Source organism: Stegostoma tigrinum, chromosome 5 (assembly GCF_030684315.1).
Source record: "Stegostoma tigrinum isolate sSteTig4 chromosome 5, sSteTig4.hap1, whole genome shotgun sequence".
Lineage (NCBI taxonomy): Eukaryota > Metazoa > Chordata > Chondrichthyes > Orectolobiformes > Stegostomatidae > Stegostoma > Stegostoma tigrinum.
In genome coordinates, this window is record NC_081358.1 from 37,618,497 (window position 1) to 37,640,185 (window position 21,689).

General features: G+C 42.4%; 1 protein-coding gene across 1 annotated transcript in view; it reads right to left on the reverse strand.

The window, feature by feature from the left end:
• gask1a (golgi associated kinase 1A) overlaps positions 1–21,689 on the reverse strand; it is a 53,542-nt gene that overhangs the window by 5,683 nt on the left and 26,170 nt on the right. The window contains exons 4-5 of the mRNA XM_048529677.2: positions 8,573–8,695; positions 2,412–2,515 (exon numbers count right to left, since the gene is read on the reverse strand). Of these exons, the coding sequence (XP_048385634.1) occupies positions 2,412–2,515; positions 8,573–8,695 (227 nt within the window). The remainder of the gene's footprint in view (positions 1–2,411; positions 2,516–8,572; positions 8,696–21,689) is intronic.

Genomic DNA, 21,689 nt, shown 5'->3' on the forward strand with positions numbered 1-21,689 from the left:
CTTTTTGTGGTTTAGCAGATAAGCACCATGGAAATGCTCTCAAAAGAGTACTGAATAAAACTATTGTGATACTTACAGTGATGATGGGAACTGCAGATGCTGGAGAATCCAAGATACCAAAGTGTGGAGCTGGATGAACACAGCAGGACAAGCAGCATCTCAGAAGCACAAAAGCTGAGGTTTCTGGCCTAGACCCTTCATCAGAGAACTCTCTGATGAAGGGTCTAGGCCCGAAACGTCAGCTTTTGTGCTCCTGAGATGCTGCTTGGCCTGTGGTACTTACAGTCAAGCCCACTTGATTGGCACCACATTCACTAACAACTACTCCCTCAACAACTGATCAGTAGCAGCAGTATGTACTATCTATAAGGTGCACTGCAGAAAATCACCAAAGATTCCTAGAAAACACTTCCAAACCCATGACCACTTTCATCTAGAAGGACATGGACAGCAGATACATAGGAAGATCACCATCTGCAAGCTCCCCTCCAAAGTCACTCACATCCTGGCATGGAAATGTATCACCGTTACTTCACTGTCGTTGAGTCAAAATCCTGGAATTCCCTCCCTAATGGCATTGTGGGTCAACCCACAGCAGGTGGACTGCAGCAATTGTAAGAAGGCAGCTCACCAACACCTTCTCAAGGGCAATCAGGGGAAGGCAATAAATGCTGGCTAGCTACATCCCACAAATGAATAACTCAGCCTCCAATTGTGGCCAATTGAATATTTTGTGGAAATTTAAAATGCAAGTCTTTCTTTAATATTAACACTGCTAATAATTTAATTTGCTTATAGTCTGGTCAGTTTTACCTGTATTCCTCCAAAGACTCATAAATATGCCCTATAATTGTCTTCTCCGAAGTGGATCTGTGTAGAAAATCATCAAGACCATTGTCCCTTGTTTTTTTAAGAACACGTTTTATATTTAAGGATAAACATAACACAGGTATTTGCAATGCCTGGCAGATGACAGAATTACAAATTTACAACAGATGGCCACTGTGGTTCAATGGGTAACACTTGCTTCTTAGTCCGAAGATTGTGGGTTCGAGTCCCTTGCAGGGATTGGATCATATAATCCAGGCTGATCCTCCCATTGCAGTTCTTTGGAAGTGCTGCTCTGTCAGAAGTGCTGTCATCTGGATGAAACATTAAACAACAGCTCCACCTGCCCTCTCAGATTGCTGGAAAATATTCTACAACCATTGTTCAAAGAAAAGGGTCTGAGATGCGGGAATGGGAGTGGGGGTAGTGGTGTTCTCCCTGGTATCCTGGTCAATATTAGACCCTCAACAAATATAACTAGTGCAGATCATATAGGCATTAACACATTGTTGTCTGTGTATAAATTGCAGGTGCATTTTGTACATAGCTTCACTTTAGAGAATATCTATTGCTTGTAAATCACTTGAGACGCCCTGAGGTCATGAAAAGTACTATAGAGCACATGAGATCTTATTTTTCAGTACCAATTCGTCTGCTGAGGTACAAGAAAAGGTGTAAGAGATTGAGCAATATGTCGTTCTTGTGCAGTAACTCGTGACTCTGAAATGTTTCCTTTATTTGAGGAATAAGTTTTCGGGGCTTCATCTTCCCACACCATGAGCTGAATTTTTTTCCAGGCTTTGGGACCCTGACAGCAGGACCAAAAGACTATGCTTGGTGTCAGTGGGATCCACTCAATGATTTTTATGGAAGTAATCTTCTATTTGCCTACCTATGGCCAATGGGCAGCCTGCCCATACCACTGACCCAGTGTGAGTGCCAACAATTCTAACAGCCCCTCAAGGAAAGTGAGACACAGCCATAGACTATTGGGAACAGACACTTCCTAATAAATAATCAGGCAGCAGAGTGTTGTATTCCCTGCTGATCAGAAGAGAAATTTCTCCGGGAGACTTTAGGAATGGGTTTTCTGTTTTACTGGCCCCTGTTTGGGTAATGGGGCCTCTTCCTCTGATGCTACCTCTTCCCTCAGAGGGAGCCCTACCCCCTGTGGGCTCTCCATCTGATGAGCGTTTATCTGTTGCTGGTGATGTGGCATTTGTGCCTTTTAATGGGACCTTTTATACTTCACTTGGTCGATCTGGCATCCAGCCTGCCACCAAGAGCCAGCAGAATGGCAAGAGGGAGCCATTTATTCAGGATTTACCAAAGATTCAACCCTTCCTGTCTCCTTTCCATTCTCTCCTCATGCCAGTCTCTGTTCCCGTTACCCAGAAGCTGGTGAAATTCATCCCTGTATGTCTTCTTTATCGGCTACATATTATTGCTCAGTTGCTGTAGCTGTTGCATGACTCCGAGGTTTCAAATACCCTACCATGAGTTCTAAACATTACTGAATTTTGGATATATTAACATCAATGTGAAACTGTGCTTTAGGAATCTGACAATGAAGGCATACTTACTCATCGATGCCTTCCAACAGTCTGAAGTTGAGGTTGTTTTCATGCTGTAGAAGCCTTCCTGCATTGTCTATATACACAAGTTGAGATGGATTTCCTTTTCGAACCTAATGAAATAATTTACGTTCATTAATACAGTATAGGTTTAGGCACTTGCATCCTTTCTAGTTGCTGATATCAACCAGGAATGGTAATTTTTCCAATAATCCTCCTTTACCACTTGTTGCTCCTGTTTCCTATACCATACCACAACAGGGGAGACTGGAAAGTGTCCAACTGAAAATCCATAATGATGAGAAGGTACATCGCAGCAAAGGTGTGCCCAGCCAGGAATCTCCATCACTCCTCTCACCAATATTTGATGGATAAGTTCCTTAATTTAAATGATCGATCCAGAACAGCTGCTGCAGACTCAGCTACAAACTAGGCACAGATCTGGATGATGTTTTCTCCTCATAGCATTAAGTTTCCATGGCACAGGAGGTTTCTAAGCTACTGCAGAGGACATCTTTTAGAATAAATCTTTAGCTAAACCTTGTGTAAAATGTGTGACTGATTCCATTTTTTTAAATCATACTCCAATGTAAGAGGAGATACCATCTAGAGAGGACTTGGAATATTTTCCGCTGGGCAGGCTTCCCGAGAGTCCAAAGTATTTTGGATGGAACTCATTAGGCCATCAAAGCTCCAGATGAGAAAAATGCTTTTTGTACACTGTCTTTAAGGGAGAAAAGTCCTGAAGATGCTTCAAAAATAGGGATAGGCAAAGTAATGGAAAAGATTATGAGGAGTTACTGAAAACCTTGTTGAATGGACATATATATATTTAAAGGGTGGTGGAGAAGTTTGCAGGAGTAGGAGGGGATTCCAAGAAAGGAGGATACATTGACTAAAGATTCTGTCACCATCAGTGAGACAAAAGAAAGAACTGAAGGAGCTAAATGTTGACTTGGATTTTGGACTGCAGGAAGTCAGAGAAACGAGGGGTTGTAAAATAATGCAAGAATACACAAGGACTTAAATTTTGAAGTGTCAGGGCAAGGAAGGTCAAAAATAGATCATTAAACACAGGGGTAAATGATCAGTGAGGCATAGTGGTCCAAGATTTTTACTGGAGAAATTTGTACAATTTGGAGATGACGCTGGATGGAAGAGATTAGCAAAGAAAGGATGGGTGTACTCAATTCTAGAGATAATCATGGCACAAGGTGGGCAATATTGCAGAAATGGAATAAAGTGAACTTTGTGGTGGAGGGGCTGTCTGGCCTGAAACTCAGGAATAAACAGAACATCAACATTGTACAAGATTTGGATCAGAGACTGACAATTGTGAATGAAAAGGAATTAGTGACAAGCAAGTAGACTTTGTGACTGGTTCAGAAGATGATGGTTAAGATCTTCCAAATTTGAAGTCTGAACATTCATTGACAGCAAAGCAGTCTAATGACACAGAGGCAGTCAAAAGTTCTACAAAATTAATGGAGATGACAGTTGGGGAATGTTATTGGGATGGCTGTAAAAATTAACTTACGTGGATCCTGTCAGCAAGCGGTAGCATGTAAATGAAGAGGAAACCCCAAATGATTATGCAAATAGTTTCAGGCTATAGATGTGTGCGCATTAATTGTCATGGAAACAATCACAACTCCTTCATTCTGTGACAAACTAACAGGATCAAGTGAATAGTTCGAGGGTCTTGGGAGACCAGGCCTACTCCAAACACACCAGTGTACAAAATTTGGAAAAGCCAGCCAACAGATTTAAAGTAAAAGTCACACCCAAATAAATAATTGAAAAATATCCGTGATTAAAGATTTACGATCAAAGCCAATGTTGAGGATGTTTACTTTCATTGCATTAGACTTCTGGATATTTTTTATGAGTTTCTTTGTACTTGGTATGTGGAAAGAAGCAGAAGCGTCATAGAAGATTTTGGCAGGAGATAGCTATTGGTACACAGAGAAACTCAGAGGCCAATTTTTTGCACTTGGTACATTTAAGTATCTATAATAACTTAATTGTTCAGGTCAGTAGAAAGGCCTACCTGATGTGATGACTAATTAATTATTTTCTCTGTCTCAGACACTGCTCTTATAGTCAGACACTTAGGTTGGTGCTGTAGAAGCACAATTTCCTGACCTTGTGAACTGAACGATATTATTGTACTGATCAAGAAATTCTTCATTTGCAGCACAAAATTACCAGGCTGTGAAACTGCAGATGCAGCAAGACAGGTAGCAAATTAGTTATATTAGTCTTGGACTTCCAAAGGAATGGAATGTGTATCATGGTTGAGCTACCCTTTTACTTCTAGATTTTTTATTTAATGAGCCATCAATTTGTCAAATTTCTTCCCAGATTGCAGCCAAAAGAGACAGAGAAACATTCATTTGGGACTAATCTTCAAATAAGCCATCACTAATTTATAGCTGGAAGTGATTTGAGATTGAATTGAGTCTTGTTGTCTCTCTTGGCTTTTACTTTCCTTAAAAATGTAGTTGTTAATTTCTTTTTGGTTTACTTAATGGATGATCAAGAGTGCTGGCAAGCAACCTGCCTTCAGTGTTTTTTTCAAGCAATGTTTCTTTGAAAGGCTGCTAACGCTTGAGAACAGCACCTGTTCATTCATCTGTCTTCGCCTCTGCCAGTCCTCAGCATGCCCCATGTTATTGAGTTCTGTGTGAGAAATTGTTGGCATATTCCCATGTCCAGGCACTGCTTGGCACTATGTGCTAAAAAAATTGAATTGTACTATGAGGAAACACACCCCTTTACCCCTTCTGACCTTAATATTTCTTGCTGTATTGCGCAAACTGATTTTCTCTATGGAAATTTTTTTCTCTAACTTGACACTGTTATATGGCAGTATACTAAGTACAGAACTGTTTTTACTGCCTTATATTGTGGATGATTGGTCTCCCTTCTCTGGTCAGATGTGTTCCAGCTATTGCTGTTCTACTGAGTGTTAGGACATGCAACCTATTATAGGAGCGCACAGCAGTGATACAACATATATTACAAAATTAACATGCAGGAAACAAATAAATTTCTCATTTCAGTGCTGAATGGTCATCCCTTCTTCCTGAGGCTGGACATCTCAAAATTTTATATCTTTCAATGACATTACCTTTCATTCTTCCAAACTCCAGACAACATAGGTTGATAATCCACTGGGAAATGCTCAACTTCTCTGGATGACAAAGCCAAATGTACTCTTGGAATTTTATAATCCAATCCATTGAGTTTAAGGACAAAGATCAATGTATTTTAGAACCACACTCTCAGGTTGGAATCAGTGTTGTGGGAAGAGTGTATGCCTATTCAATGATTTCCTTGTCAAGAATAGGACATATTTTGTGTCAAGGACATTAAGTTGATCTCAAAATAGACAATTCACAATCAATGTAATTGCAGCATGAAATGCTCCTTATAAAAGATCACTTCTCTATGATTCCTGTCTAGAGAGAAATTGAACATAACTTGTGTTTGAAGGATTAAGCCATCAATCTTTATCAGCATAAATTGTAAAATGTTAGGCTATATTAAAAATATTAATTTAATGGGTAAGCACTTTTAACTGCCAGTAACACAGTATTTAAATGCAGAAGCAATGAAGTTATAGCACATGAATCCTGAGTGCTCTACTGCAGTGTCTTGCCATGTCCCCATTATCTCATAGTTCTGTGAGCTCCCAAGGATCTATAGATGTCAAACTCAGTGACTGAATATCCACAGCCCTTTGCTTGAGGATGAAAGGTATTTTTACTGTTAATGTTATTCTATAAGTCTGACAAATATAACCGTGTCTGGATTTGTGATATTTATGTTGAACGTTCGAGGTAAGCCAACAGAGGAACCACAGCCTTGGCGCAGAAATGCTTTGAATTCCATGGATGCATGAAAGTGGGCGCAAGTACACTAGTGCCATTCGGGTGGTATGAGGGAGTGGGCAAGGAGATGGGAAATCAGTGCAGGATGTTTCAGTTCAGCAGAAAAGCAGAGTTTGGGAAGCGGGTGGGACACAGAAATATCATTTCAAAATCACTGATGTTTGCGCAAACATGTGAATGGCTGACAACTATTCTAGCTTTTGGTTAGGGACACCTACCCTTCCAGTGGGCCAATACATATACTATGGACCCTAGTGCAACACATGAATAATTCAGGAAGTGTTCTGCTCTTTGTACAGTTGGGATGATAGTGCTGTACCAGAATTCATCTCATCACTCCATTCTGTCCAATGCCATACAGTGTTAACTTGCTGGATGTGGAAGGGAGAGGTCTCTGGAATGGAAACATCACAGGGAAAGGTTGCAGTAGAGTTTTGTGACATGGAGTGAGGTGATATGTAGGTAGAAAAATTCATGTTGGAATTTAATGCCAGCCCTCATGGTGAGTTTGCTAGCAGGTGACATTTAATTTGGTGAGACAGTGTTAGGTGACATTATCACCATATTCTCACATCCACTCCAATTAAGTTCACGTTGGGAAGCCTCCTGCTTGCCTCACTTAATGCCCAGTAATGAGTCTCTTCTCACTGCTGAAAACCATGGGCAGAGGCAGTCACTATGCAGAAAGCTTGACAGCGAACCTAAATGGGTTGCTGATTGTTGACTTCTGGACGTGCTTCTCCCTCAAAGGGACTCAGTCACTACCTTAGTCAGATCAAAGCAACTGGCATCAGGAAGAGCGGGCCACCTGTGACAGTTATAACCACCTACCCTTGCTGCCAACACTCCTCCCCCATCACAGCAACCTGCATCTGTGACTCCTATCCCAACATTACAAGAACAATGAAGCTCATTCCCTACACTCATACTTCCCTCTTATGTCTCAGTGCCCAACCCCCTACCCTCGTTCACTCTCCTTCCATGGTCCCACTGCCATTCTTCCCCTATCAGGTGTGCATGTGCAACACTTCAACCTAAGGCTATGTCAGAATGTTCCTGTCTGTAGGACACGGTGGTATGTTATCTACCCAGGCCTTGGACTGAAATGGACTCAGACCACAGGAGTGTAATGTTGGGAATAGGAGTCACAGGTGCAGGTTGCAGTGATGGGGAGAAGTGTTGGCAGCAAGGGTAAGTGGGTATAACTGTCACAGGCAGCCCCATCTTACTGTTGCTAGTTGCTTTGATCTGACTGAGGTACTGACTGAGTCCCTTTGAAGGAGAAGCACTTCTGGAAGTCAACAATCAGCAACCCACAAGCTGCTAATGAGTCCCAGGGTTGTGTTTGAGATGACCTGGTCATTTGGGCCAAGGGTATTTTTTTACTGGCCCTGGAGTCAGCTATCATTGAGAATGGTGTGGATGGTTGGATGATAATAATTAGATTGGCTGTGATAGCCTTCACTAGTAACTTAAAGTTACTGCCCAGGATTAATGGGTGAAAATGGGCTTGTGGTGACGCACCAGGAGTATGTCAGAGTCAGTGGAATTGTGCCAGTCAGTGAAAGAGAATAGTAGGTAGGCCTGATGGGTTGAATGTCCTCTTGTATGATAGGAAGACAGCAGCTAACAATTGTCAGCAGTGAAACAGTTTTGGTTCTGATTTTGATCTTCAGCCATAAACTCTAATTTCTAGCCTGCTGATATTCTGTGCCTCTGCAATCCTTGAAGGTTCGACTGCTTCCCAAAGAGCATTGATGTCAGCATTTGGCATGTAGTCAGGACATATCTCTGAAACCTTCAGACTCTGTGAACTGCTGAGACAGCAAAACAAAGCCATGAGTAGCACTAATCTTAGCCCTGAGTCAGCAAGTTGTGGGCTCAAGTGTCACTTGAGAGAATTCAGCCCAAAACCAAGGCTGATATCAGAGCACAGTGCTGAGGGAGGGCTGTATTGTTGCAGGCACCATTTTTCAAATGAGATGTTAATCTTAGGCCACAGCTACTTGCTTTCTTTTTGGCTAATATTTACCCCTCAATTAAAATCACTAAGACCAGATTATCTTGTCATCATCACATCACTGCTTTTTGGATCTTGCTATGTACAAATTGGTTGAAACATCCTACATTACAAAAATGATTCGAGTTCAAAAAATAATTAATTGGCGGAAAATGCTTTGTGATGATCTGAGGTAATAAGAGGTGTTGTAAAAAAAGTTACATTTTCTTGCCTTTTGCATGGGATCTTTCTAAAATTTCCTGTACCTCACATACCAGGATATGCACAAGGAGATGGTCCTTTAGATTCCTACATTTCTCATGCAGCAGATCTTCTACACAGGGTTCTGAGAAGTCTGGATTAAAACCGCAGCAATGTCGATCCAGGCGATCATGGACCTAGGGGAAACAAAAGCTCATTTGTGAATGTAACAGATACATAAACATTTGCCACGTGTTTGGACCATTTCCACACCCTTGCAGAGTACCAGGACATGTGCCAGTGAGGACCAGTTCTTCAGCTCAGGTTCTTAGAAGCCTGCATGCAGAGGGAAAATTTAATTCAACTTTCACAATATCATCAGCTACTGTGGAATTGACAGCAAATGTACTCCAAGGAGGCCTCTGTTCTCTTGTATGCAAAATACTGAAGTGCACAGATTGAATTAAAGTCAGAATTTTCCCATATCCTAATTAATGTTATTAGGATTTTTAAAAAATCATTCATGGGGATGTGGGGATCACTGCCAGGGCCAGCATTTATTCCACATTCCTAATTGCCCCTGAGAAGGTGGTGGGCAAATGTCTTCTTGAGTTGCTGCAGTCCACTTTGTGCAGGTCCACTCACAATACCATTAGAGACGGTGTGCCAGGATTTTGACCCAGCGACACAGAGTCTGGATGGTGAGTGGCTTGAAGAGCGCTTTCAGGTGGCACTATTCCCATGTATCTGCTCAGACACATATCATTATCTGGCAATAATGGGAATACACTATGGGATTGATAACAATCCTGCATTCATTACAACAGAAGTAGACCATTCAACCTCCTGGATTTGTTTGATTATTCAGTAACATCATGGTTAATCTGTATTGCCACTCCATTTGCCTGCCTTGGCTCCATATCACCTCTTACTCTCGGCTAGTAAAAAAGTATTGATCTCAGACCCACTGATGTCGTAAGTAAAATTTCCACCCCTCAGCTTCCTTTGTGTGAAAAAATGTTTCCTAACTTGTTTCCTGAACAAACTGGTTCTGATTTTAAATTTATGAGCCTTAGCCCCAGACTCCTGCAAAACAGGGGAAACCTTCTCCGCACATGTCCTCCGCACTTGTGCTGAAATTACCCAGAAAATGTAACTCGGATTAGCTAAACTGAGAACCACACCCAAACCCAAACCCCTTCATCACTCACACACTAACCCTGTCCAACCTCCCTCGGCCCGAACCCACTACAAACCCCCATTGATCTGACCCCGCTGTTCACCCAATCCCACTTCTCATCTAACCCAACTGCCACTTGACCTGACCGAGTGTCAATACAGTGTGGAGCTGGATGAACACAGCAGGTCAGGCCGCATCAGGAAAGCCGACATTTAGGAGGGATCAATTCAAGGAGACTCTAACTGCAGCATCTGCTGTCTTACTAGCTGTGAATGACCTGATCCAAATACCCTTTCATCCAAGCTGACCACTCGCTAACCAGATCTGACTACTCACTTGACCCGACTTCCACCCAACTCCCCATGACCCAAGCATCCCCTGACCACTACCACTCAACCCAACTGCCCTGTCTCCTAGCCACCCTCTCACTCAAAGCAGAATATTATTCTTCCAGGACAAGGCGGTTCTCTACCTCACTGGCAAAATATCCAGGACGATGATGTTCAGTCATGGTCCAGATGTTATCACATCAGGAAGCTACAATATATTGATATGGTGGCCCTGAAAATTGGAACCCCCACCTCACTGAAAGAGCCAATTAAAGAGCTTTTAAGTTCATTAAGAGAACAATAGGCTTGAATAAAACATCTGGTTGCAATAATGTGACATGTTGATGTATAAAATATCAGATAAAGAGCTCAATTTTCAATTATTTGTATTCGCTAGGACAAATTAAAATACTGCAGCCGGAATCAGAGTTTTACCACACCAGATCAGTGCTGGTGCGTGAGAATAGTTTTGAGTGGAAGTTTTGCATTTGTGTACCCTTTTGTGAGGAATGAACACCTGATACGTTGCAGGCATGTTTGTGCAAAGTGCCAACCCATCCTCACTGCAACCTGTGTATCTGTAGGACAATGAGGATAGTGATCTCTTTCGGAGATACAACCTTTGGTGAGGGGAGGGAGAAAGTGAGGAAGAAGGATAGAAGCTCATGTGTAGGATCGACCTGAAATCATGATGTCACTCAAACTGCTCATGGTCAAGCCACTGTGGAAAGCAAAATGGTGAAGCCTCAAAGGCATTGGGCAGCCAACTAGCTTACAGAGATCACTGTACTGTGGGAGACTGAGGGTCTCCAGATCCCCAGCTACATCTCTTTGTATCATTCTGGCTGGAGAAATAGTCTCATATAATGTGGAGGGGTAACCCGTTCCAGTGGCTTGATATGGTGACTGCGGTCCTCAGTTTTTTTGTAAGTGGGCCTTTTCAGGTTCATGTGATGATCTATATGGGGTCACCCAGCCTGCAGTCCATATTGCATTTAGGTTTTCATTGATGCAATATTCCAATAATCTGCACAAAACTGCGTTTAGAATGGATCACATCTGCCAGTCAGAGAGAAGTAGAGTGTTCATTACAAAGGCAGGCTTCCCAAGGATACAGGGTGCCATTGACTGCTCACATTTTTCCATCATGTCGCCAGCAGACCACCCCAGTATATTCATCAACTGGAATAGCTTCAGTCTACAACAGTCCAATTGGTGTGTGACCACCAACAATGAATATTGCAAGTATGTGCCAGTTACCTCAGCAGCATTAATGACTCATACACATTGAGAAAATCTCAGGTGCAGGAATGTTCCATTGGCCTAATACTAAGGAAGGATGGCTGTTGGGGACAAGTACCATCCCTTAAAGAAATGGTTCCTAACACATGCCAGGGTGCCTTGGATGGCAGGTGAATGAAGCTACAATGTTAACCATGGTACAACAAGGGCAATCATTGCATGGACTATAGATTGAGACAGGTTGGACAGATCAGAAGAAGCTCTGGAGCAGTATGTTACAACCAGAGAGTTCCACATGATTGCTGTGTGTTGCACTCTGCACAGCCTGGCACTGCTGAGATAAAGAGCGCACAAAAAGCAATGTTGAGTCTTCTAATGAAGATCTCCCTTAAGAACGTGGAGAGATGCAAGGTCCTGCAAGGATGGTTTAAGAAATCTGGTCAGCAATGATGAGTTAGGCTGAAGGGTCTGTTTCCATCCTGTAAGACTATGACTCTAACTGTGCGTAGAGTTCCCGTCTGCCTCACATTTAGCTGCAATCCAGAGAAGCTGCAGAGGTGTCTGCACTCTTGCTGTGGATAATATTGCAGGAAAAATATTTTACTTGTCTTCAGCTGTGAGGGCCCACTCATGGAGGATGCTCATGCAAAATTGCAGGAATTCTACTTGTGGTTTCAGCCCTAGACAGTGATGTGTCAGAAGCTGAAAGGTGGAGGAATAGCCAGCCCCTTCAAATGTACCCTGAGAGGAGTGTCTAGGTGTCCCTGGCTGCTCAGTGAAGTCTTTTTGCACTTCCTGGCTTTCTACAGAGGGATGAGAAGCTGGAGGATACTGTCCAGACAACAAGATACCCTGTCACCTTCAGAAGTCCTTTCCACAGCACTCAGTGCCTCACATGTTTCTCGTTGGACATCCAGCATCTGCCACCTTACAAACCATTTCATTGTGACAATCCTTCATCTGCCACAACCATGCTCCATTTTTCTCTCTATTCAGCAGCTGCACAGGCAACTGTAAGGTGCCCTCACCAGCTTACGCATCCCTCTGTGCCAAGTCATGAAACCTTGTCAAGGTGCCAGTATCTGAGCTGGTGCGTGGTGCCAAGAAAGTGTGAGCTGCTGCATCCTCCTGGATTCCTCTTTTGCCCCTGAGGTCAAATGTTGCCCCTCCTTGGGGCTGGCAGCTGGGGTATTCAATGGTTCACTTGTGTAGGAAACAGAAAGATGGAGAATCATTCCAAACTCGTGAAAGTTGTGAGTATCTAACAATGAAATAGTGACATTAAAATTACGGCTAGATTCCTCTCCCAAATTAGTTTACTTATACAAATAGTCTACTAATATACCAATACCATCACAATACTCGAACCAATTCCCAATACATTAGAGCCTTAATATCACAATGAAATAAGAGTTGCCCATATGACTGTAGTAGCTATCACACACCTTCCCTTTGAGCCTGTTACCAAGCTGGCTCTGTCAGCAGCGTACAATGTACCCTTGAAAGCTCACCTTCCCATCAACTTCCTCCAGTCTCACCTTTGCCAATGGGGTGACTCCAATTGTAGGAAGCGAGCTCAAGCACTTGCTCCTCTCTAGGTGGCAGGATGGCCAGTTCAGCCACTCCATCTCCTGTCTGGTTTGACTACATTGCACCGTAGGCCTGCTTATCCTGCAATAAAGTGGCATAGTCTAATTATAGAGTCATAGAGTCATGCAGCACGGACACAGACCCTTCGGTTCAACCAGTCCATACCGACCATAATCCCAAACTAAACAAGTCCCACCTGCCTGATCCTGGTCCATATCCCTCTAAACCTTTCTGATTCATGTAATTATTCATGTGTCTTTTAAACGTAGCTGTCGCTGCATTCACCACATCCTCTGGAATTTCATTCCACACACAAACGACAGGGTAAAAATATTGCCCTTCATGTATTTTTAAAATCTTTCTCCTCTCATCTTAAAAATATGCTCTCTGGTCTTTAATTCGCCCACCCTATGGAACAGATGCTTGCCACTCACCTTATATACACACCTCGTGATTTTATAAAACACTAAAAGGTCACCTCTCAACCTACTTCGCTCCCCTGAGAAAAGTCTCAGCCTATCCAGCCTCTCCTTATAACTCAAACCCTCCATTCCTGGCAACATCCTGGATTTCTTGGAGGGGCAGACCTAAATATTCGCAGAAGTGGTCATTGGGATGTAACCTGAACTGCAGTCCATTCCCCTGGCTCTTTGCACAGGGTTACAACATCAGGGAGACAAGCAGAATAGGAGTCTGGGCCAGACCCTCAGCTCCATATCCCTGTCTGGAAAACAGGAAGGTGCAGAAGGTCCTCATGGTAGAAGTTGAGTAGCTAGCAACACCCGGACACTCCGGAGTGTTGAAGTCACTGTGGGAGGACATACATTCCTATCTTCCCATTGTCAGTCAATTAAGAAGCTAACTCCAGGGACCAGCAGGGATACCAGCAAGCTTTGAGGTCAACGAGTAGGCTCGATAGCAATATCCAGATGCCAGCTATATGGTGAGAGGGGAGAACTGCTAAGGCAGGCAGGGGTCTGTGAGAGTGCCTCAACAGGGAGGAATTCTCTGCAGTATTGTGAAAAAGTTAAAAATCACACGGTAAGAAGTAAGGTCCTGTCCACATCATTGACTATCCCCCAACTAGCCTATGAATGAGCTAATTGGCTACAACTTGCTACTGGTAAGTCACCTATGCTGCAGTGAGCTATGTCATTCAAAGTTAGGAATACATTGGATACATTTAAGAAAGGTGGTAAGGAAAAGCCAGGGAATTATAGACCAGTGAGTCTGACATTAGTGGTGGGCAGTTGCTGGAGGTGGGGGATCTTGAGGGACAGAATATACATGTATTTGGAAAGGCAAGGACTGATTAGGCATAGTCAACATGGCTTTGTGCATGCAAAATAGTGTATCGCTAACTTAATTGAGTTTTTTGAAGAAGTAACAAAGAAGATTGATGAAGGTAGAGCGGTCGATGTGATCTATATGGACTTCGGTAAGATGCCAAGAAGGTTCCACATTGTAGACTGGTTAACAAGGTTAGATCATGTGGAATACAGGGAGAAGTAGCCATTTGGATACAGAACTTGCTCAAAGGTAGGAGACAGATGGTAGTATTGGAGGGTTGCTTTTCAGACTGGAGGCCTGTAAGGTTCGGTGCTGGGATAACAAGGTGTAAAGTTGGATGAACACAGCAGGCCAAGCAGCATCAGGACATTTCGGCCTAAACCGTTTTTCAGAAATCTGAGATAACAGGTGTAGAGCTGGATGAACACAGCAGGCCAAGCAGCATCAGGACATTTCGGGCCTTGACCCTTCTTCATCAGTGCTGGGACAACTTATTTTTGGCATTTATATAAATGATTTGGATGTGAACATAGGAGGTATGGTTAGTAAGTTTGCAGATGACACCAAAATTGGTGGTGTGGTGGACAGCGAAGGAGGTTACCTCCGAGTTCAATAGGACCTTGATTGGGTGGGCAGGTGGGTCCAGGAGTGGCAAATGGAGTTTAATTAGATAATTGTGAGGTGCTGTATTTTGGAAAGGCAAATCAGGACAGGACTTATACATTTCATGGTAACGTCCTGGGGAGTGTTGCTGAACAAAGAGACTTTGGCGTGCAGGTTCACTGTTCTTTGAAAGTAGAGCTGCAGGTGGATAGAATAGTGAAGAAGTTGTTTGGTATGCTTGCCTTTATTGGTCAGTGCATTGAGTATAGGAGTTGGGAGGTCATGTTGCAGCTGTATAGGCCATTGGCTAAGTCACTTTTGGAATACTGCATGCAATCCTGGCCTCCCTGCTTTAGGAAGGATGTTATGAAACTTGACAGGATTCAGAAAAGATTTACGACAATGTTGCCGGGGTTGGAGGGCTTGAGCTATAGGGAGAGGCTGAATAGGTTGGGGCTATTTTCCTTGGAGCATTGGAGGCTGAGGGGTGAGTTTGTAGAAGTTTATAAAATCGTGAGGAGCATCGATAGGGTAAATAGCCAAGGACTTTTCCCCAGGGCATCGGAGTCAAAAACTAGAGGGCACAAGTTTAAGGTGAGAGGGGAAATACTTAAAAGGGACCTAAGAGGAAACGTTTTCATGCGGAAGGCAGTGCGTATATGGAATGAGCTGCCAGAGGAATTGGGAGCGTCTGTATTGGTATCTGTGTAGGAAGGATTTAGAGGGATATGGGCCAAATGCTGAGAATTGGGGCTAGATTAATTTAGGATATCTGGTAGGCATGGATGAACTGAACCCAAGGGTCTGTTTCCATGCTGTACACCTCTATGACTCTATGACAGTGACTCCAATGTGCTATGTCCCAACTTTGCTCCCATTCAGGCCTCTTCACCCACATCCATGGGTATGGGGCAATTGAACACTGTTTTTCTCTCTCTGTGAGGTTTCTTCAAGTTGATTATTTTAGAAGACACTGACTCTTGCTCTCTCCATGCATGCCATGGACCCCATGTAGACACTAACATTCTGTAAAGAATCTGCTAATAGCCTAGTTTGCTGTAAGCACAATGAACAGTGATGTAAACTGTGCATGAGAAAACATTCTGGCCAGTTTACAGCGCGAAATGGATGAGAATGGCAAAGAACATTTCAGATTTCTATACAGGTCATTTTGAAAGACTGGAGTACGCTTGCTGGGTTTTGTTTCATGTGGTGTAAGGCAGCGTTAACATTTCTAACCTATGGTGATATGTTGAAGGGCACTTAACTCCAAGCAAACTGGAGCACTATTCATTAGCAGGTGACAGGCTAGTCTTTGGGAGGTACAATGTTATGATTATCACTGAAGAAATGTAGCACAGCTGGCTGAAATTCCACAGTAACGCTGGAGATCTCGTCCACTCACATTCTACAACACTAACTCGTGGAGTGTTTCGACAATTCACTGCCAACATGGCTTTCCCAGATGTAACAGAGTGCTTTTCTGTTTCTGAAGTCTGTGAATCCCTTTATAAAATCCGTTTTGGAAAAATAATCACGGACGTGACAACGTGGGACTTTTCCCCTCTGTGTCAAGGTTTGGAGGTACGATGTGTATTGTCTCCTTCAAGTTCAGTTATTTCATAAAATGTCTGACAAAAGGAGATTGAACTTGTGCGGAAGTACAAAGAATTTATGAAAGAAAAATAAGCTATTGCAGTGGTCAGTGCTGCAATCAAGTCTTCCACTCTACTTCAATTCAACATAACCTCATTCCTTGTTTCTGATGTGCCTATCAAACTTCTCCTTACGTGCATTTGCACCAATTCATTTAACCAATCCACATGATAGAACAGTGGCAAATAGAACTGAACCCAGAAGAATGTGACATGATGCTTTTTTGGGGAGAACTAACAAGGCAAAGGAATTCATGATGAATGTTAGGAACAAAGGAGCAGAGGGACCTCAGCATACATGTGTGTGGGACCGTTTGATAAGGTGGTGAAGAAGGCATATGCGATATTTGCCTTTATTTGTCAAGGCACTGAATACAACAGCAATGAAGTTATGACGGAACTATATATAATGTCAGTGAGGCTATTGGGTTATTTTGTGTTATTCTGGGAGCAGCACTATAGGAAGGATGTGATTACACCAGAGAGAGTGCTGAAAAGGTTCACCAGGATATTGCCTGGTCTAAAATGTTTCAGCCAAGAAGAGAGACTAGATAGGCTGTGTTGTTTTCCTTTGAGCAGAGATGGGCAAAGGGGCACTGGATAGAAAAACTCATTTTCCTTAGTCAATAACCAAGAGGCCACAGGTTTAATGTAAGGGACAGGTGGCTTTGAGGGTAGTGCCTGAAGGGGCGTTAGAGATGAGAATCGCCATAGCATTGAAGAAGTACTTAGACAAATACATGAAATGCCATTGCAAGCGAAGCTGTGGGTGAAGAGCTGGAAAATGGGACTATTGAAGATAGCTGCTATAAACTGAAAGGCCTCTGTCCATGTTATAAATGTCTATGATTCGGTGGTGGCATGTAACATTCTTTGGGTAAATACGTGCTTCCTGAATTCCTATTGGATTTATTAGAGACTATATTAACTTCATAAGTCATAGAATCATAGAATCCCTGTGGTACAGAATGAGGCCTTTTGGCTCATCAAGTCTATACCAACCCTCCAAAGAACATCCCAACCAGACCAATGGGGAATTTACCATGGCTCACCCATCTTACCTGCACATCTCTGAACACTACAGGTCAATTTTTTAGCATGGCCAATCCACCTGACCTGACCATCTTTTGTTATGCACAAATGAAAGTATGATGAAACTAATGGTTAATTTGAGCTGACATGCCAGCAGTAAAGCAAGATACAGTCCAGATTGGCTCATTGGTCCGCATAGGGACGGAAGTCTGCAGGTCATGGGAAGTTTTACATCAGGCGGCAGCCTTATATTTTTGAGACAATGTTTGCACCATGGTGATCAACTTTATTAACTTCTGCCTGGTGGGATCCAAGATCCCAACTCAGGCACGATAGTCTCTGTCACATTCCTGCAGAGGAATATAGTGAGTGGTGTTGCCCAGTTGTCAGTATCAATGACCACCATCATGACTTACTTGAAGGTATCCTTGCGGTAAGGGTATAGACACCCAGGATGTCATGACCCAATAGACAGTTCATGAATAGAAGATCTTGAGTATACAGCCAACATCCACCTGATGAATATGGCCAATGCAGACATTGTCATACAATGTTGACAATGAGTGTGTGTGGATGAAATCAACAAGCTTCAGGCCCTTTGACTTAATGACTTCGTCCTGCCAAGAGATGCCAAGGATATGCCTCAGACAGTAAAGGTTTTTCCTGCCTAGCATGGATCTTGCTAAGGAAATGTGCTGGGTAAATATTCAGGTTGGTGTTCTCCGTCAGCTTTGACATAACAGCTGAAGTTTTGACGATGCATGTGTTGATTTCAGCATCAAGTGATAGATTGCTGGTGATGTGGAGGCTAGATATGAGAAGCTATCAACAAGCTTCAGAATCACATTGTCAATGTTGATAGATGGTGGTATGGCAACATCCTGGACAATGATATTTGTCTTTCTGATGCTGATGGTCAACTAAACTCTTTGTAGGCATGACAGAGTTGGCCATTTGCAGCTGAAGGCTTATAGACCAACTCTCTGATGAGGACTTGGTGCACCTTTGTCTTGGAAGGCTTGACAACTTTCTGTTAGTTCTAATATTTAAGTAGACACCCTCTGTAGCTGAGCTGAAGGTATGTGACAGAGAAGTGTTTGTATTGGAACACAATTCTCTTTGACCCGACTGTGAATCTCACAGTGATCTGATATTGCCTCAATATAATTGATCTTAAGCACCATGTTGTCATGGAAGGACAAAATTGCATTGAGCAGCTTTAGTGGGCAGCTAATTTTCTCAAGCAGCTTAAAGAGACTGTCTCTGTCACATGATTGAATAGTTTGGTGAGATTGATGAAGGCAATGTGGTAAGGAATACATAGCTCTTAATGAAGATGATGGGGAAAGAAGCCAGAAGAGATGCAAGTATTTGGGCAATTTCTGTGCTGAAGAGAATTTACCAAATGATTTATTGGAATAGAAAAGTTGTAAAGATAATGCGTTGTGGTTCAGCTATTGTTTACAAAACGTCATTTTGTGGAGTGAACATAAACCAAGCTTTTAAGACAGATAAGAAATGGCTGTTATGGCTTTAATTACTAAACAAACTGCTGGAAGAAGCCCTGTGCTGAAGGTTGCCGAGCAATAGCCTCTAGTCTGGATTTGATGTTTTTCGAGTATATATGGCTGTGTTGGTTGAAGGAAGTCTACCAAGCTGGAAAGCAAAATTCCATGTCTCCTAAAAAATTACAAAAAGCACCCTAAAGCAGAACCAGCTGCAATGTTCCTTCTTTCTCCTCTCTCAGCAGAAATAAGGTCAAATAGCTGGATTCCTAACTGATTCTCATCTGGATTGAAGTCTAATTTGAAAATCTCATCAATTCTTTAGCTGTCAGCATTTTGATATTGTCAGCAGAAAATCAACTGGACTGTGAGAAATTTTCCTATTTTTAACTACTGAGTATGGACGCATGGTATTTTATCCTTTTTTGGTTTGTTTTAAACACATATCATCTCTGCAAAGTTGTATTATTTTGTTTGTCGTATGTGTTTAGGATTGAGGGGATGTCATTTAATTCTGTACAATAGCTTAGCTGTTAACCAGTTCTTCCACTTATTGTAAGATAGGATTGTTTTTCATAAACAGGTTGTTTTTTAATTAATTGCAGAATGTTGGCAGGTAAGTGAAAAAGAAAAAAATAGCTGATTTTGGAAAAAAAATAAACAATTTATGATTTTGGTACATCTTGTGAAGTAGCTGGTCCTGCTACCAGTCCACACACTCCTATTAGAATTGTAACAATTTATTGTAGTCTCCTTTGTTCATGGCATGACACTTGCAGCTGCCAGACTACAAAACTCACAGCATTTGTAGATCATCCTGGCCTGAACCATACAGGGATTCAGATTAGATGCATTCTGCCAGGAACTGCAGGTGTACAAGGGCAGCACAAGCAAATACAATTTCCTCTGTACTGGAATGGAAGTTGCCTCAGTAGTTGTTGCAGTCACAGTAGTCGCTCCTGTTCTTGTTTTGGGTCGCACTCTTTACATTATACATATCCTGGGGTATAGGCCTTTCTCTCTGGCAGAGACAAATAGATTTATACAGATGTATGGTTTCCCTTGTTTGATAAGATCAAGTAGTGTAACATTAGCACCTGGAGTCAAAACGGTCAGAAGCTTTGCTAAAATCCTCCACTGTGGTTTCAATATCAAAGACTGAAAGCAGGGCCGCTGTGATGTCTATTGTATCCTCAATGACAGTATTCTCCTTCAAGTACAAATCAAGGTAATCTCAGCAGGCCTGTTAGAATGCTATATCAACGTTCAGCTTTTAGACTCCACATCAGTCATTCATGTTCTGCATGCTTTACAGATAAGCTACAAGACACCTATCAATCTCATTCACATGATCCTGACATTCCAGTTTGCCAATCAAGGGTTAGCATCTTTTTCACTCTTTATCAGTTTCAGTTGTTTGCCTGTGTTCAAGCGAATTGCAGAATGGAGACTCAAAGCGCCAAGCACCCATTGAATCAGGTGGTCTGTGGTATTTTAGCACTTTACCTGCTGAGGGAGCCAAACCTGAGGTGGATGCTGGAATGACACACAGACCCTCGGCCACAGCACTTGTCCTCTATGTCAATCGGGCTGAGCTTATCAGCCATAACTATGTTGTGTTAACACTCTACAACAAAAATCGGGTACACTCTTCGGCATGCAAAATTTATGCAGACTCTAGGATGACCATATGTTAAAAACTCCACCCCCCCAACTCAAAGTCCCTTTCTGAGTCCAAAGAAATAGGAAGCTCTACATTTAACAGTCCTGTTTTGAAGTAGTTACTGGAAAGCGACATACCTGTGTTTCTAGACTCAGTTGGGGCCTTGTGTTATGACTAGTTTCAGGCTACGGTCACCAAATTATTACAGGTGCATAATGGACACATAAAGCTATGAAGCTGTCACGTGAGGAGGGATGAACTGATTCAGTATTCATGCAACCCCTCCGGTTGGTCACACCAAAGTTAATTTAAAATGAATCTGTTCCCTTTTGGAAACATTTCTCTGAGGTCAATGAATTAATGTTTTAATAGGAGCCAATTTCACCAGGCTTTCTTGTGTCAACAAAAGAGTGAGTTCATTAGTTACTGTATACAAGAAGAAATAATAACACAACTCACATATGGACAGGTTAGAAATGAGAGTTGAATCCAACAAATAAGATAAATGTTAGTCTTTGAGATCCAAAAAGAATAGTTAATGAGATGGTGATAATGGGAACTGCAGATGCTGGAGAATCCAAGATAACAAAGTGTGGAGCTGGATGAACACAGCAGGCCAAGCAGCATCTCAGGAGCACAAATGCTCTCTGATGAAGGGTCGAGGCCCGAAACATCAGCTTTTGTGCTCCTGAGATGCTGCTTGGCCTGCTGTGTTCATCCAGCTTCACACTTTGTTATCTCAGTTAATGAGATGGTGCAGCTTTTACAATAAGTGATAATGGTAGCACTGATGTTGATAAGTAAGTAGTTGATTTTCAGATGCTTGGCTTTGTAGGACAACTGAAAGGTCTTTGTTCATTTTCCTTTTGACTGTGGTTTTGCTGCTTTACAGCTTGCAGCAAAAGCAGATAGACTTCCTTTCTTTTTAACTACAATGCAGGGATGACTAGAGGTTTTCTCACTTGTGACCCTCTCAACACATACCTTCATCCACCAGTAAACATAGACAATGTTTGAAACTGGCTTTTATTTCTATTATTTCTCACCCAGACTCTTCTTTCTCTTTTCTCCTATAGTCTGAGGCAACTCACAGGAGATTACA